At 34.5% G+C, this 18,584-nt stretch overlaps 1 protein-coding gene across 1 annotated transcript in view; it reads left to right on the top strand.

Moving 5' to 3' along the window:
• The window catches only part of LOC100060815 (complement factor H), a 185,319-nt gene extending 168,909 nt beyond the window's left edge, over positions 1-16,410 (top strand). Inside the window, exons 25-31 of the mRNA XM_070255829.1 lie at positions 1,850-2,032; positions 2,506-2,715; positions 3,437-3,610; positions 4,336-4,512; positions 5,614-5,787; positions 15,363-15,545; positions 16,002-16,410. Of these exons, the coding sequence (XP_070111930.1) occupies positions 1,850-2,032; positions 2,506-2,715; positions 3,437-3,610; positions 4,336-4,512; positions 5,614-5,787; positions 15,363-15,545; positions 16,002-16,198 (1,298 nt within the window). The 3' untranslated portion in view covers positions 16,199-16,410. The remainder of the gene's footprint in view (positions 1-1,849; positions 2,033-2,505; positions 2,716-3,436; positions 3,611-4,335; positions 4,513-5,613; positions 5,788-15,362; positions 15,546-16,001) is intronic.
• Positions 16,411-18,584: the final 2,174 nt, after the last annotated feature.

Below are 18,584 nucleotides of genomic sequence, written 5' to 3'. Positions count from 1 at the left end.
TGTGAGTTATTTTTATAATGATAAAATATTTCTTGATTACTCCTGTAATACTCCTTGTCTTGAAATCTATATTATCTTATTGTAACATAGTCAATTTATTTAAAACAATTGTTCATTTCCGTGTCGTAAATAAATTCCCAACAGGTTTCAAGTAATCAATGTCCTCAAACCATTCTCTCTAAATTAAAAGCAAAAGTAAAATAATAAAAGAACTAGCCACACACCTTATTCACCCATCTTACACATCTCGAAAATAAAAAAAAAAATCCTTTTATGAATGATTAACTAACAGAAAATACTTTAAATTAAATGACATTGGTAGCAGTAGACATTGAGATCTGGGATACAGCAAAGGCAAACCTTTTGGGTTACTATTTATAGCTTTAAAACATGCATTATAAAACAAAGAACAAAATGAAGGCAATAAGTATTACAATCTAGAAGCTAGAAACGAACATACATCCAAAGAACATCGAAGGAAAAAATAACCAAAGCATCAATTATTATTATAAGAATCTTAAAAATGCATAAACAGCTGATTTGCAGAATAATAATTCAGCTTTTAGTGAAATTTAGTATAGACCAACCTCTGGCAAGATTTATCAAGAGAAAGTTCAAATTAAGACTATTGGGTCAAAGACGGTTAAACATTAGACAAGAAGAAAATAAATCCCTGCAAATATATAGAAAAATATGCCAATATATTTAAAACAGAACTATGAAAAAATATTTTTGATGGAATATAACAAACTCCTATTGACTTAGGTAGAAACAAAAAATCTGACAATAATAATCATGAATGAAATGTATTAAGTCAAATATTTACCTGAATTGAATAGAAAATGTTGGACAATTGAAAGGATTTACAAGACTTCCCAGTGTATACTTGCAGAATTAAAAATACAGTAGTGAAATTTTATTTCATTTCATCAATATTTCTTTCTTTCATCAATTTTTCCATTATTTTCAAGTTCAATATCTTTAACGAAATAGAGACATAGTATGACAAGAGAAAGTAAAATCAAGAAATCATGGAGAGGTTCTAAAGCTTCCAGATGTAGTCATTCAGAGTCTTCCCTTAGTTGAACAGGACATGCTCTATCTTCAGATTGGGAACTGCCAAGATATAGCTGAGGTATCTGAGTTTTATGGGCGTTCAGACACAAGTTTACAAAGGTATCTTTTATAGCCTGCTGATCAGGTAACTAAAGCCAGATTGTCTAATCTGTTCAACTGGGTGCATTTCATCAATCCATATATCCCTTAGCAGTGTGTAGATAAGAGGGTAAACAGTATCTCAGGAGGAATTTTGAGCTTTTCACAACACACTATAAACCACGGTTGAACGTAGCTAATTCTCATCTTGGCCGAGAAGCTCTGTGAAATTAATTGAGCATGAACTGCATATAATTCTTCCTCTGTAATCACCTTCCATTGGTAGAACATACTGTGAGGATTTTAATCCAATCCCAATACATTTGATCATGGATATCTGTGCAGAAGATCCTGGTATCAGTCTTTATTTAATGCCTGGTATGGAATGACTAATTCAGGTAGAACATCTAATGGTTAGAAATAATCAAAGTTGGTTTTACATAAATTGCACAAGATTAATGAAAGAAAGAATAAAAGGAAGAAACTCCAAGGAAGATCATGAGAATATAAACCAAATGTGATAGATTAAAGGGCTTAACAAACTGAAAAGTATAACACATTGAAATATAGAACATAACTTTATTATTTGATCACTTATGGTACATTATTATTGAGTTTTCTGTTTTCTGGATTATCCTTTGAATATTTGTAACTTATGATTTTTAACCAAGAAATCTAATTTTAATATTTTTAGAAGTACGCATACATTCGTGCCCACCTCCACCTCAGATTCCCAATGCTCAAGATATGACAAGTACAGTGAATTATCGAGATGGAGAAAAGATATCTGTTCTCTGTCAAGAAAAATATCTAATTCGGGGAACAGAAGAAATTGTGTGCAAAGACGGAAGATGGCAGTCAATACCACACTGCGTGGGTCAGTAGTGCATAATTTGCTTCACGACATTCTTTCAAATAAGCTAATCCTCCCCTGTGCTTTGTGTAGATGAACAAAATGAAGATCTGTCTCTATACCTGTTCGACTCGATCTTCAAACAGTGAATTACAATCTAGGTATACAAAGCAATCAGCATCCTTTCGCTTCTACTGTGAAATGAATATAGACAAAATCTTTGGGTTACTATGTAGATACCAGATAAAATTTCTGTTCAGGCCTATTTTACTCCTCATGATGAACAGACAAGAATGAAAAGGCATATTGAACAAGTGGATAGTAGCATAGATTTAGTGGGACACACATCCTTGCAGATTTCAAATAGTTTTCAGTTTTAAAAGAATTCCATTTGTTCAAATTATCCTTATTTTAAAATCCCAAATGGTATTTAATTTTACTTTTCAGTTTAAACATTGTATTTGTGCTTGACTCTTTGATTTCTATTCTTCATATAGAAAAAATTCCATGTTCTCAACCACCTCATATAGAACATGGAACCATTAAATCATCTGTCTCTTCAGAAGGAAGGAAACAGAGATTTGAACCCAAGCTTTATGTACATAACACCAGATTAAGTTACATTTGTGAAGATGGTTTCAGGTTATCTGGAGGAAATGGGATAACATGCCACATGGGAAAATGGAGTTCTCCACCTCAGTGTGTAGGTAAGGACAGTATACAAACTAAAATCCTACTTTCAGTACAATTCATTAAAAATAATTCCTTTGTCATCAAAGTCATGAGACAGAATCCTTTAGATTTCTAAATATATAAAATCATTTATGTATTTACTATCATTTATATGTTTACATATTTTACCAAATAATTTTTGCACAATCAAATCAATCACGTTTTTGTTAATTTCTTCGGTTTGTTATAGAATCACTTCAAATTCTGGCTTTTGTTTTTGGTATTAAAAGTGGATGTGTAGTGTAATTAAACCTACCTATTTGCAGTTATACCTATTCATTTTCTTACCTATTCATGTAAGTTGTAGTGTTTGCTTTGTCATTAGGTTTTAAAAAAATTTCTTATGTTCTTCCTACAATGTCCCTTCTGATTTCTTACAATATATAGTACTTTTCTGAAGACCATTAACTCTCAATGTGTTCTCTTTTATTGTTCATAATTGATTAGAGAGGTATTGATAGTTTTTCATAAACATATTGACATTTTTATTGAAGTTCTTGCTCAAGTTGACAGCTGGACACACACAAGAATGGTGGTTTTAGGAAGCTTTTTTGCATATTCTCTGTAATGTGATGGTAGCTCCTGTGTGATCATTTCTTGAGAAATGAAACTATGAAATATGACAACCAGTACATAAAATTAAATTTCAAAGTTTGTGAAACCTGGAGTCATTCTTTCATTTTTCTTTTTGTTTAGGAATTCCTTGTGAACCACCGCCTTTGATTCCGCACGGTGTTCTATCTCATGAGTTAGACAGTTACCAGTATGGAGAAGAAGTGATGTACAGCTGTACTGAAGGTTTTGTGATTGATGGACCTGCATCTATAAAATGTTTAGGAGGAAAATGGCCCCGTCCACCAGAATGCATAAGTATGGTGCATTTAATTTTGTTCTAAGGCTGATAAATATCTTTAACTCAGAGCATAAATAGTACAAATATGAAACTAAGGAATAATTCTAGAATTTAAGAATGTATCACTGGAAAGTTCTGGATTCTGGTAGAGAATTAATAGCCCTAGTAATAAGAAAAGTTTGAAACGTGAGCCAAATTATTTCATTTTCGCATTATCTTGTGTGCACTTGCAGCATCCTCTGATACATTCTCAGACCTTTCATCTCTCGTCCTGTATCACATCTAGCCCCTGCACATCCATCTCATTATTATTCAATTTATGTTCGTTTATCAGTTATCTCCTTACAAATATATAAGTTTCTAAGATATTCAACATAACTGAAATTAAACATATAAATGTAACTTTGACAGAAACACAAAGTAGAAATACATCCATAATGTCAGTGGTCTGTATGGGCAAATAAGAATCTAGATGTAAGAAGTATGGTCTCAAGCATTACATCCATCCATATCTCTCCAGGCTTTCAAAACCACTATTGCCATGTTATACTTTTGATAAATGTAGAACCATTCAATGCAATTAAGTCAAGACTGCTAACATATTTTTTCAAATTATAAGAAAAATGTTGTACAGTGTTCACTGGTTTGATATGTATCTAACCATTATTGAAGAAAGTAATTATTGGCCGTTATGTATTTTTAACACTTTACTGAACAAATATGTATTCTTTTTTTCTTTCAGAAACAGATTGTTTTAGCTTACCCAGCTTTGATGATGCCATACTCATAGGCCAGAAGAAGGAATCATATAGGTCAGGAGAACAAGTGTCTTATAAATGTCCAAAATATTACCAATTGGATGGATCCAGTATTGTCCAGTGTATTGATGGCCAATGGATAGGAAGGCCAACATGCAGAGGTAATTTCATGAAATTTTAAAATTTATTAATAAAGTATCTTAAGGAATATAATACAGAATTGCCTCTAGCATCATTAAACACTGGACATAGATTATTTTTTTCAGCCAAGTTTTTAGGCCAAAGAATTCTTATACCTTAACGTAAAGGGATGGAATTGCGTACTCAATGGTTAATCTTATAGCCCAATAGTTCTCCAAGTGTGGTCCCTGGAATAGCAGCATCAGCATCTTCTGGGAATTGTTAGAAATGCAAATACAAATTTGCAAATACACAGGATCAGTCAGACCTGTTGAATCACAAACTCTGAGGGTGCAATCCTGAAAATGTTTTAACAATTCCCAAGGGATTCCATGCACACTTTGGGTTAGGAATCATAGTTACAGTCTACTATACTTTATATCCACCTGAATGAATCTCACTGATGAATTACACATTGCTCGTTGTAAAGTCCTTTAGCATTTGCCCCATCCCAATCATTAGAGAGTGTTTTTATAAATTATACATTTAATTTCTGTTATGTTTTTACACTTCCTATTTGAATACTTTGATTAATCATCATCTTCCTTCCACTATGGTATTCTTCAAGGTGTGTTCATTCTTGACTTATTCTCTAAGGAAGTGGCTACTTGCAATTACTTTTCTAGGAGCCTAAAATTACAATTCACTAACAGGATGATTGCAAACCAAATTACACTGTCAAGTAATCTCTTTATTATTTTTTGTGGTTTATAAATTCTTTTTTTAATTTATGTAATTTATAATATTTATTTTATTATTTATCAAAGAGAAATGTCTAGAAAAACTTACATTTTCACTGACCTACACACACACGTGCGCACACACACACACACATAAATGTCTACCAACAGTCTAATGAAGGATGGGAGAGAGTTTAAGGTATAGTAGCTTAAATCTTACAAAACAATACTTTATCCCCCTTTCCTCAATCTCACATTTAAGTTTATTAAAAGTAGCAGTCTTTTATGACAGATTAACGATTGATTTTAAATCTTCCTTGAGATATATTTGGAATCTCATTTGTTGATTTGCCATTCAAAAATGATCATTACCTTGGGGATACTTTTTTTCTTTCTCTTCAGATGTTTCCTGTAAGAAACCACCCAAAGTGGAAAATGCTGTTATACCAAATGAGATGTTTAGGTATCCATCTGGGGAGAGAGTACATTATGAATGCATCAAACCTTTTGATCTGTTTGGGGAAACAGAAGTGATATGTTTGAATGGAACCTGGACAGATCCACCTCAGTGCAAAGGTAGAGTATCTTATTTCCCCTCAAATTTGAGAGTATATATTAGGGACAAAATATGTTGATATTAAATATAGAATGAAGTAGTTTTTACGGAATAAATTTTTTAAGTGTAAATAAAATGATGGGGCTTAAATCTAATTCTTTTTGTGGACTGAATAAGTAATACGTTGTGTATATGTATTTATGAAAGATTTGATCAGATTAGGACAGTTTGTATCATGGATAATTTCCTATCGTAAGCATTAAGACACAGTTATTTCCTGAGGAATAAATTCTTAAAGATACCTTAAGTACATTTGACAGCGCTTTGAAATTCTACTTTGAGACATGGAATAGATAGTGGGGGAGGACATAGAATGTGATTTAATTTGGGCTTTTTTAGCTTATGAATTATATTTAAGGGTGTGTTATTAGCTGAGCTCATCCATGGAATTAGTGTATATAGAAAAAAAGCATCTGAGAACTGGGTCATGGGACACTCCAGTATTTAGAGTTCAGGAAATAAGTGAAGCCAACAAAGGAGATATTATACTAGCCATTTATAGTTTTTTAAGTTAAGTTTTACCTGGTATATATTTTTCCAGTCTTTCACTTTGAGCCTTCCTATGTTTTCATGTTTGAAATGAGTTTCTGTAGACAGCATATAGTTGAGTCCTGTTTGTGTGTCCGCCCTGCCATATTCAGTCTTTTTCTAGTATATTTAGACCGCTTACAATTAAAGTAACTATTGCTATGTTAGGGGCTGTGTCAGCCATTTCATTCTTTGTTTTGTGTGCTTTTCCTGTGTCTCATTCCTGTCTCCTTTTCTTGCTTAGATTTTTTTGAAATTTTAAAATAATTTTATATATAGAGAGAGATATATATAATTCTTGAGTATGTCTCTTTGTACAGTTTTATTAGGGGTTGCTCTAGGTACGAAGATATACATATCTGGCTTATCACACTCTAATGGTATTGGCATTTTACCACTTCAAGTGAAATGTGGAAAATTTACTTTCATTTAGGGTCCATTTACTCTCCCCACATTTTAAACAGAAATTATATTTACCCTTATTTTTTATCAATTCTTTTGTTTTTTCTTTCTTTGTCAAGTCTCAGTCCTCCTGTTATCATTTCCTTTCTTTTATTAAAAAAATTTCAGGAGTACATCATTATATTTTGATTTCTGTATATATTACATCATGTTCAAAACCAAAAGACTAGTTACCATCCGTCACCGTAAACATGTGAGAATCACCCCTTCCCTCCTCCTCCTCTCTCCCCTCTTCCCCTCTGGGAACCACCAATCCAATCTCTGTCTCTATCTGTTTGTTTGTTGTTGTTTTTATCTTCTACTTATGAGTGAGATCATATGGTATCTGATTTTCTCCCTCTGACTTATTCTGTTTAGCATAATACCCTCAAGGTCCATCCATGTTGTCACAAATGGAAAGATTTCATCTTTTTTATGGCTGAGTAGTATTCCACTGTGTATATATACCACATCTTCTTTATCCATTCATCCCTCGATGGGCACCTAGGTTGCTTCCCAGTCTTGGCTATTGTGAATAATGCCACGGTGAACACAGGGATGCAGATATCTTTGTGCATTCAGGCTTTCATGTTCTTTGGATAAATACTCCAGCATGGAATATCTGGATCTCATGGTAGTTCTATTTTTAAGTTTTTGAGGACTCTCTATACTATTTTCCATGATGGCTGCACTCATTTGCATTCCCAGCAGCAGTGTGTGAAGGTTCCCTTTTCTCCACATCCTCTCCAACACTTGTTATTTCCTGTCTTGTTAGTTATAGTCTTTCTGACAGGTGTGAGGTGATATCTTATTGTAGTTTTGATTTGCATTGCCCTAATAATTAGTGACATTGAACATCTTTTCATGTGTCTGTTGGCCATCTGTATATCTTCTTTGGCAAAATGTCTGTTCAGATCTTTTGTCCGTTTTTTAATTGGATTGTTAGCTTTTTGTTGTTGTTGAGATGTATGAGTTCTTTACATATTTTGGATGTTAGCCCCTTATCAGATATGTTATGTGGTTTGCAAATCTCTTCTCCTAGTTGTTAGGTCATCTTTCAGTTTTGTTGATGGCTTCCTTTGCTGTGAAGAAGCTTTTTGGTTTGATGTAGTCCCCTTTGTTTATCTTTTTCTTTGATTTCCCTTGCCTGGTCAGACACAGTATTTGAAAATATGCTCCTAAGACAGATGTCAAAGAGTGTACTGCCTATGTTTTCTTCTAGAAGTTTTATGGTTTCAGGTCTCACATTCAAGTCTTTAATCCATTTTGAGTTGATTTTTGTGTATGGTATAAGATAATGATCTGTTTTCATTCTTTTGCATGTGACTGTCCAGTTTTCCCAGCACCATTTATTGAAGAGATTTTCCTTTCTCCATTGTATGTTCTTGGCTCCCTTGTCAAGAATTAGTTGTCCAGGGGCTGGCCCCGTGGCCGAGTGGTTAAGTTCGCGCGCTCCGCTGCAGGCGGCCCAGTGTTTCGTCGGTTCGAATCCTTGGCGCAGACATGGCACTGCTCGTCAGACCACGCTGAGGCGGCGTCCCACATGCCACAACTAGAGGAACCCACAACGAAGAATACACAACTATGTACCGGGGGGCTTTGGGGAGAAAAAGGAAAAAAATAAAATCTTAAAAAAAAAAAAAAATCAATGAAATTTGTATGCTAAAAAAAAAAAAAAAAAAAAGAATTAGTTGTCCATAGATGTGTGGGTTTGTTCCTGGGCTATTAATTCTGTTCCATCGATCTGTGTGTCTGTTTTGGTGCTAGTGCCATGCTGTTTTGATTACTATGGCTTTGTAGTATATTTTGAAATCAGGGAGTATGATACCTCTAACTTTGTTCTTTTTTCTCAAGATTCCTTTGGCTATTCAGAGTCCTTTGCTGTTTCACATAAATTTTAGGATTCTTTGTTCTATTTCTGTGAAAAATGTCATTGGAACTTTGATATGGATTGCATTGAATCTGTAGATTGCTTTAGGAAGTATGGATATTTTAAGTGTTTTACTCTTCTAGTCTAAGTGCATGGAATATCTTTCCATTTCTTTACATCTTTTTCAGTTTCTTTCGATGATGTTTTATTTTTCAGTATGCACGTCTTTCACCTCTTTGGTTAAATTTATTCCTAGGTATTTTATTACTTTTGCAATTGTAAATGGGATTGTATTTCTATTTCTCTTTCCACTACTTCATTGTTAGTGTATAGAAACAAAACTGATTTTTCTATGTTGATTTTGTATCCTGCAACTTTAGTGTATTCTTTTATTATTTCTAAAAGTTTTTCGGTGAATTCTTTAGGGTTTTCTCTATATAAAATCATGCCATCTGCAAATAGTGACAGTTTCACTTCTTCCTTCCAATTTGGATCCCTTTTATCTCTTTTTCTTGCCTGATTGCTCTGCCTAGGACTTCCAATACTATGTTAAATAAGAGTGGTGAAATTGGGCATCTTTGTCTAGTTCCTGTTCTTGGGAAGCATAGCTTTCAGATTTTCTCTATTGAGTATGATATTGGCTCTGGGTTTGTCATATATAGCCTTTATTATGTTGAGATGCTTTCCTTCTGTACCCATTTTACCTACAGTTATTTTTAACTACATCTTTTTTTTTAAGATTTTATTTTATTTATTTTAAACAATTTTCCTTCTTCTCTCCAAAGCCCCCTAGTACGTAGTTGTGCATTTTAGTTGTGAGTACTTCTAGTTCTGGCATGTGGGACGCCACCTCAGCATGGCTGGACGAGTGGTGCCATATCTGTCAGTTTTGTTTATCTTTTCAAAGAACAAGCTCTTGGTTTCATTAATTTTTTCTATTTTTTTTATACTCTTTATTTCTGCTCTGATTTTCTTTATTTCCTTCCTTCTACTGATTTTGGGCTTTGCTTGTTCTTCTTATTCCAATTCCTTTAGGTACACTGTTAGATTGTTTGGGATTTTTATTGTTTGTTAAGATAGGCCTGTATTGCTATGAACTTCCCTCTTAGAACTGCTGTTGCTGTATGTCATAAATTTTGGAGTGTCTTATTTTCATTTTCACTTGTCTCCAGATATTTTTTGATTTCTCCATTGATTTCTTCATTGACCCAATGGTTTTTCAGTAGTATTTTGTGTAATCTCCACATATTTATGGATTTCTGATTTTCTTACTCTAGTTGATTTCTAGTTTCATACCATTGCTGTCAGAAAAGATACCAGGTATTATTTCAATCTTCTTAAATTTATTGATACTTGTTTTGTTGCCATCAGTGTGGTCTATCCTGGAGAATGTTCCATGTGCATTTGAAAATAATGTGTATCCTGCAGTTTTTGGATGGAAAGTTCTGTATATACCTACTAAGTCTAAGTGGTCTAATGTGTCACTTAAGGCCAATGTTTCTTTTGATCTTCTGTTTGAATGATTTATCCACTGGTGTAAGTAGAGTGTGAAACTCCCCTACTATTATTGTGTTGCTGTCTGTTTCTCCTTTTATGTCTGTTAATAATTGCTTTATATATTTAGGTGCTCCTATGTTGGGTGCACCAATGTTTACAAGTGTTATATCCTCTTGTTGGATTGTTCAGTTTATCATTATGTAGTGCCCTTCTTTGTCTCTTGTTACAGTTTTCTTTTAAAGTCTACTTCTTCTGATACCAGTATTGCTGCCCCAGCTGTTTTTCATTGCCATTTGCATTTCTCCACCCCTTCATTTTCAGTTTGTGTATGTCTGAAATGTGTCTCCTGTATTCAGCATGTATATGGGTCTTGTTTTTGCATCCGATTAGTCACCCTATGTCTTTTGATTAGAGCATTTACTCTATTGACATTTAAAGTAGCTATTGATAAGTATGTATTTATTACCATTTTGTTACCTTTTTTCTGGGTATTTTAGTGGTCCTTTTCTGTTCCTTTCTTCTTTTGCTCTCTTCCCTTGTGGTTTGATGTCTTTCTTTAGTATTATGTTTGAGTTCTTTTCTCTTAATATTTTGTGTATTTATTATAGGTTTCTGGTACGTGATTACCATGAGGTTCATATATAATAACCTAGTATATAGCAATCTATGTTAAGTTAGTGATCTCTTATGATTGAACTCTTGCTAAAAGCTCTACACTTTTACTCCCCTCCTCTAACATTTTATGTTTTTGATATCATATTTATCCTCTTTTTTGTGCATGTATATTCATTACCTTCTTATCATGGTAATAGATAACTTTTTGTTCTTTTGTCTTTTGACCTTCATATTGGCCTCCTACGTGGTTGATCTGCTACCTTTACTGTATTTTTGCCTTTACCAGTGATTTAATTGTTTTTTTTGTGATAATTTTCTTATTCCTATTTGTGGTCTTTTCTTTTCCACTTATGTTCTTTTTGCATTTATTGTAAGGCTGGTTTATTGGTAATAAGCTCCTTTAGTTCTGCTTGTTTAGAAAACTCCTTCCATTCCAAATGATAACATTGCCTGGTCGAGTATTCTTGGCTGTAGGTTTTTTCCTTTCAGCACTTTATATATATCATGTCACTCCCTTCTACCCTGTAAGATTCTCCTGAGAAGTCAGCTGATAGCCTTATGGGGTTTCCTTTGTGTGCAACTTGTTGACTTTCTCTTGCAGATTTCAGGATTCTCTTTTTATTTTTAATTCTTTAAATTTTAATTACAATGTATCTTGGTGTGGGCCTCTTTAGACTTATCTTGTTTGGTGCTCTCTGTGATTCCTATACTTGGATGCTTAGGTTAGGAAAGTTTTCAGATATTATTTCTTCAAATTGATTCTCTGCCCCTTTGTATCTCACTTCTCCTTGTGGGACACCTATAATATGGATGTTAGTGCCCTTGATGTTGTCCCAGAGGCCCACTACACTGTCCTCATTCTTTTTGATTCTGCTTTCTTATATTTGTTCAGCTTAGGTGATTTCCTCTAATCTTTTGTTCAGCTCTCTGATCCATTCTTCTGTATCATCTACTCTGCTGTTGAGTCTGTCTAGTGAAGTTTTCATTTCCCTTATTGTATTATTCAATTCTGATTGGTTCTTTTTTATATTTTCCAATTCTTTGTTGAAGTTATCATTGAATTCATCCATTCTTCTCCCAAGATCAGTGAGCATCCTTATGACTATTTTAGTTTGTACTCTTTATCAGGTAGATTATCTCTGTTTCATTTAGTTCTTTTTCTGAGGATTTACCCTGTTCTCTTATTTTGGAACATATTCCTTTGTCTCCTCATTTTGCCTCTTTCTTTGTGCTTATATCTATGTATTTGGTCAATCAACTATGTCTCCCAGTCTTGGAGCGGTGGCCTTATGTAAGAGATGTCTTACCAGGCCCATCAGTGTGCTTCCCTGTTGTCACCAGTTCCAAATATTCCAGGAATGTCCCCCGTGTGGGCTACATGTGTCCTTCTGTTGTGGTAGGGTTCTCTTGCTGCAGGTACACAGGGAGGCTAGACTGTCACCCTGGCTTGCTGGTTGTAATTCTCAGCTGCATGCTGCAGCCATGGTCTCTTTAGTCACCTTCTTGGGCATGGGGAGCCCCAGGACAGTTGGCTGAAGTCTAATAACACATTCCTGCTGCAGTTTTTCTGTTAAGTGAGTAGGTTCCCAGTGTGGCAGGTTGCTAGGCTCAGTGGCCTACAACAGCTGTAGGTCTCTGGCCTGCAAAGCTGTTGTCAGCTCTTTCAGGAGTGCAGCTGAGTGAGACTGGTTCTAGGCATGGTAGCACACAATTTTTTCAGGCATTGTAAGTTGGTGCCAATCCCCTATGTGGCTGTTTGAGAAGAACAAGTCTGCTACAGCTGACAAGCCCTACCACCCACAGATCTATCTATCACACAACCTATCAATGAAGTCCTGCCCTTTGTGCATTCCCTGTCCCACTGAAGCAGACACACTCATCCCACTGCAGAGGTCCTACACATCCTGCCTGTGTGGGCTCACAAGTTTTCTGAGGGCTTACTCTTGGGTGGGACCAGTCCCTAGGGTGGGCTGCCTGTCCTAGCTGAGCTGGATTAAACTGGTGCTCTAGTTTCTGTGGCAGACCCTGGGCTAACAGGCCAGGGGAAGAACTCCAATGGCATCTGCCAGCATCTGTGTCAGCGCACCAGTACTAGGTGACAACAATGGCTGCTGCCGATGTCTTAGGTCCTGGAGAGGTGGTCTCACCCTGGGGAGGTCTCACCCCTTGCTGAGATGCACACAAGCCTATCAAGTGAGTCTCTTTTCACCAAAGGACTGTGCACATCTCTTTTGGGTGATTTTATGTTACTTTTCAAAACAGGTGAATTTGTGTGGGGGCCGTTTAAGAGTAGGCTTTTATTTCCCTACATCTGATAGCTTTTCTGTGGGTATTCCCCATTGTAGTTAATATCCAGCAAAGTCAGATATTATGACACTTATCTTGGCTGTGCTGAGTCCAAAAGGTGCTTATTGTGGCAATGCTCTCCTGCTCAGATCCCCCATTCCTCCAGGGAACACTTTGTACCTTAAGATTGCTCCTGACCATGAAGTGCCGTGGCTAAAATATGACTTTTTCCAGTCCTGGAGGGAATTTCTGCCTCTTCCACCTCGCTCTTGTCATGGGGCTTCTTTACATTCAGTTTTCAGTTCTCTCTCTGGGTAATTGTTCCAAGAATAGTTGTAAATTTGTTGAATCCGTGGGAAGAGGTGAGTTCGGAGTTTTTCTACACTGCCATCTTCCCAGAAATCCTATCTTTTCCTTTCTATTTGAAGAATTCCTTTAGTAATTCTTCAAGCATAGATCTGCTGGAGACTAATCCTCTCCATTTTCCTATGTGTGTGAACTTCTTTATTTCTCCCTTTATTCCTAAAGAATAATGTCACTGGATGTAGAATTGGAGTTGACAGTTCTTTCCTTCCTGCACTTAAAAAATGTTGTCAATTCTCTCTGGCTCCATGGTCACAGATGAGAAACACACTGACATTAGAATCCTTTTCCCCCTACAGTTTGGTATAATTTCTATGTAGCTTCTTTTGAGATTTTTCTTTAGTTTTCAGTTGTTTTATTATTATGTGTCTTGGCATTAATTTCTTGAGATTATCCTGTTTGGCATTCACTCGCCTTTTTGGTATGTGGGTTTATGCCTTATGCCTAATTTGGATATTTTCAGCCATTATTTTTTGAATTTTTTTCTCATCTCCAACCCCTTCCTTTTCTCTTTCTGGGTCTCCAGTCTCTTGCTGTCTTCCCATAGGTCCCTGAAACCCTGTCCATTTTTTTTGTTTTCAGTCTATATTCAAAGTGAGTAATTTGTATTGTTTTGTCTACAAGTTTATTTATCCTTCTATCATCTGCAATCTATTATTCATCCCATCCAGTGTAGTTATTTTATTCTGTTATCTTCTTAAGCTGTATAATTCCCATTGGAGTTTTAAAACCACTGTAAAATAATTCCAACATCTGTATCATCTTAGTGTTGTCTTCTGTTGATTGTCTTTTCTCTTTTGAGATTTTCCCCGTCAGTAGTAAGATGAGTGATTTTCAGTTGTATTATGGACATTTTGAGTATGATGTTTTGAGACTGTGAATTTTATTGAAATCTTTTATTTATCAGACCTCCACTACTGTCATGCAGTGTGCTAGTTCAGGCTTCCCACTTGGCCTCCACTGACACCACAGAAAAGGGGAGAGGTGTCTTGTTCCCTCAGAGAGTGGGTGGAAGTACAGTTTCCTCACATGGTCTCTGTTGATCAAGGTGGGAAGTGGGTTGGTCTCAGGTTTCTTCTGTAGTGCTTTTCTAGAGTAAGTGGAATATTGCAAAAAATGGTTGTGTCTTGCTAGGCTGCTCTTTTCATGGGCTTCTTTTGGCTAAAGAGACAAGGCTCTTTGTGGAAATGTTTTCAGTTTTTTTTTTTTTTTGCCTGAACTTTATATTATTTATGCGTTACACTCTCCTTCAGTCTCCAGTCTAGGATACGTGGAAAGAAAAATGAAAACCACAAAACCTCATTGCAGTGTAAGTCCCCGAATCCCAAGGTCCCTAATCAGATCAAGTTTCTCTCTACATCTCTTACAATCTCTTATGGTGGTTTTTATAAGATTTTTAGCTATTCTTAGCAGAAGGAATAAACGGAAATATTTCTATTTCATCTTGTCCAGAACAGGAAGCCAGTAATTCTCTTTCACATTGTGAATTTCACATAAATTAGAAATTTCACATAAATTTCTGCTTGAATTTTATTAGAGGAGTTGATGTTTCTTTTTTAATCAAAATGAAAATCAATAAAAAATGACTAGAGATCCAATAGGCACCGTAGTGTGTTGTGTAAAGAACAGGAATATTTCTTTGTTTATCTTATCTATCCCCCTGTCTAGCATATATTTACTAATAAAAACATTTTTTAATACTGGAGTATTGCAAAAATGACAAACTTGTTAATGGTTTATAAGGCTTTCTTGTGGGGTGAAAGGAAGGGCTTAAAAATGTGACTCAGGTTAAGTGATTCAAATTTCTTCAACAAATCATTTCTGCCATCAGAAATCACAAGTCTTGATATTACATATTGTAATATATTTTTATTTGCTTTATTTTGATCTGTGTTTTTCTTTGGTTTTTCAATAAATGAAATCATATTTTTATAGTGTCTAAAAGAAAATGTGGTTCCCCTCCACCGATTGACAATGGAGACATTACCACATTCCCATTACCAGCATATTCTCCAGGATCAACAGTTGAGTACCAATGCCAGTCCCTCTACGTACTTCAGGGAAACAAGATTATAACATGCAGGAATGGAGAGTGGTCAAAACCACCAAAATGCTTAGGTAAATATTTTAATAGTCTCATGAATCTTGGGAAAATCTGTGTAATGAGTATGATGTGCTGTTTATAACAGAATTTTCATGGATTAACAAGCAAACATTCTATTGAATGCTTGCTACCAAATATCAACGTGTAAGGAAATAAGGTTTGTAAAATTCTTGTTGAAGCAACAACTGTAACAATATATTCTTTAATGAAAGATTTTCATGTGATAATTGAAATTATGAATCTGATTATAAACTTAGGTTATCACACGTTAGACATCACACCTTGCTTTTACATCATTAATTGTTTAAAATGATTTAAATCTACATGATGGATTTTCAATGAGTTGGTTTAGAAAACTTTTTAAGAATGAAGTCCTGAACCAGTGTAAAAGACTCTACTTGAGTCTGAAATTTTGTGGACAATATTTGTGTTCTCCTTAATGTTTTATGTTTTTTTTTTGTTGCCTTCAGATGCATGTGTAATATCAGAAGAAATCATGGAAGAACATAAAATACAATTACGATGGAAATATCAGAAAAAAATTTATTCTAAAACAGGGGAGACTGCTGAATTTATGTGTATACCTGGATATCATAAAAAGACAGCGCCCGAAACATTTCGAGCAACCTGTCGAGAAGGGAAACTGTTGTATCCCACCTGTGGATAGAATCATGGTTAAACCGCAGTCATAGAATTCACATATATACATTTATTCGAAATTTGTTGTTATTAATCCACTTCTTCTTAGTTTATTTCTTGAAGTATTGTTTAACTCATTTTTACTCATACATCAGAATTTGTGTTAAATATTATGTAGACAATGTTAGACACCAATGAATCACTTCTAAAAGGACCTCATTAAAACTTGGCTAACCAAAATGCTCTGTGTCCTGTTCATCAATACCTATGGCTAGAAACTAGGTGCAATCACTTCAGTGCCTGCTTCCATCCATCCTTCTCCCAACTGTCTCAAAGCTTCTCCGCAACTTCTGAGGCTTTCTGAGACTATTTCAGAGGAAATGGAAAAAAAGGGCTATCTTCATCTTCAAAATAATATCACTTCTTCACAAACACATAAAAACCAAATTATATTATATTTATGTTAGTAATAAGATTTAGCTAGTTATTACTTACTTTTTCTTATTTATCAATAGATAAATAACCAAAATTGATAAATATACCAAAAAGTGATGAAATGCATGATCTTTCACAAGACGTCTAACACATCATTATTCAAACAAATCATAAAAAGGAATCATAATGTAATTGACTGCACAGCTAGCATAACCTTGACTTGAAATGTGATTTAAAAAAGCCCCCAATATCAAGTATAAACACACACACAAACACATACTATGCTTTGACCACTCAATAAATGTTTATAGAACAAAGATTGGCAGGAAGTACAATAAGATATTTGCAATAACTAGAGTTAAATTTAGAGATAGTAGGGGTAAGAGTTGATGTTTAACTCTTTATACTTAGCTGTATTCTCCAACTTTTCTATTTTTAGTGTTTCTCACCTTTGAACCACAAGCATATGTTGTTTTAGAATAAAGATATATAAAAAGTGAGATAATGCATGTGGAGAACTCTCAAGACCTCTTTAGTAATGATCTTCAGATCTAATGACTTTTTCATGATTTTGCTGGTATAAAGGCTTTTGGAATTTATTCAACCTCAGGAGTCTGAAATATGATTTTTATGTTCATACATTTCAAACAGCATAATTAGTTAAAATCGTTTGACTTTAAACACTTTTAGTTTCTACAAAAATATGAAAGCTTCAAGATAAAAATAAAGGTATAAATAATTAAGGTAAAAATATCTTAAGGTGATACCTCGTTACTTTGTATTGCATCAAATCAAGTGACAATTTTAGAATGAGGGCCTGGCTGTCGCCAGTGGAGCCAATTCGTATAAATCTAAATCACTGATGACAGCCAATTTTCTCACATTTAAAGGAACATTGTCACAATTGGCAAGTAATCTTTGCTATTAATGTTAACATTTGTGTATACCCTATTTCTCCAAAACCTTTCACATAATGGTTGTGTAATTTATTTTTGACTCTTGCCTATAATCAATTATTTCATTATTGGCTGAAAAGTAGTGATTTTTAAGATCAATTTTTATCATTTTTCTGCATTTATTAATTGTCTTATGTAAAGATGAATGTTAATTTACCAACTCTGTGTAAACTAAACTTTCACTTAAAAAGATATGGTACATCTCTATTTTGGCTGTTTAATTTCCAATTTTTGGAGCAGAGACTTGATATGTAGTGACCTTCCACGATGACTTTAAAGAGGTTTTTGCTTCTTTTTTAAAAATGAGATGTGTATCATCATAGCTTAATGATTTTTTACTTACTCAATTTTTCACAATCAATTATGCACATTATTGTATTTGAAGCTCAAACTATCCCACATTTGGCAAGTGGGTAATTCTTGAAGCTGGCTCCTGAATGCTTTTGTTGTGTCCTAATTAGTCTTCAAGTATTTCTCTTCTTTTTAGCACAGCACCATGTTCCAGGCTCATGGGGCACTTCGCCTGCTCAACACCCCTAATCATATGTCTTGCCAAAAAGGTCTGATTTTTTTTATTGAGGAATAGTGTGTAGAACACAAGAATTGTGCTTTTGGTGCTAGACGGGAGTATTCAATAGTGTTGAAATGTCTTTACTTCTAGGGTCTTTTTGTTTTTAGACTTTTGAAATAAAAAGGAAATTTGAAAATCCTCAGTTCCTATTAGGTTTTACGATTCAAGTTTAATAACGGGGTTAAAACAACCTTTTTAATACATTTTCTGTCTTTTCTCTTTACTTAAATATTCTTATTTTTCCATGTTCATGAAAATAATATCAAAAGTGGATGTAAACATTACTATTAGCAGTTAAACCTGTTGAATGAGGGTTCAAATGTCTTTGCATTTATTTTGTTCCAGTCTATTTGACTCTGAGCGTAAGTATCCTCTTCAAAAAGACTTGAAATAATTCTGATCTCTGGTTGCCTTACTTACCAAATTAACAGAATTTTACATTTATTTGCATT

This window comes from Equus caballus, chromosome 30 (genome assembly GCF_041296265.1).
Source record: "Equus caballus isolate H_3958 breed thoroughbred chromosome 30, TB-T2T, whole genome shotgun sequence".
Classification (NCBI taxonomy): Eukaryota; Metazoa; Chordata; class Mammalia; order Perissodactyla; family Equidae; genus Equus; species Equus caballus.
The sequence above is the reverse complement of the archived record's forward strand: the minus strand, read 5'-3'. Positions and strand labels throughout refer to the sequence as shown.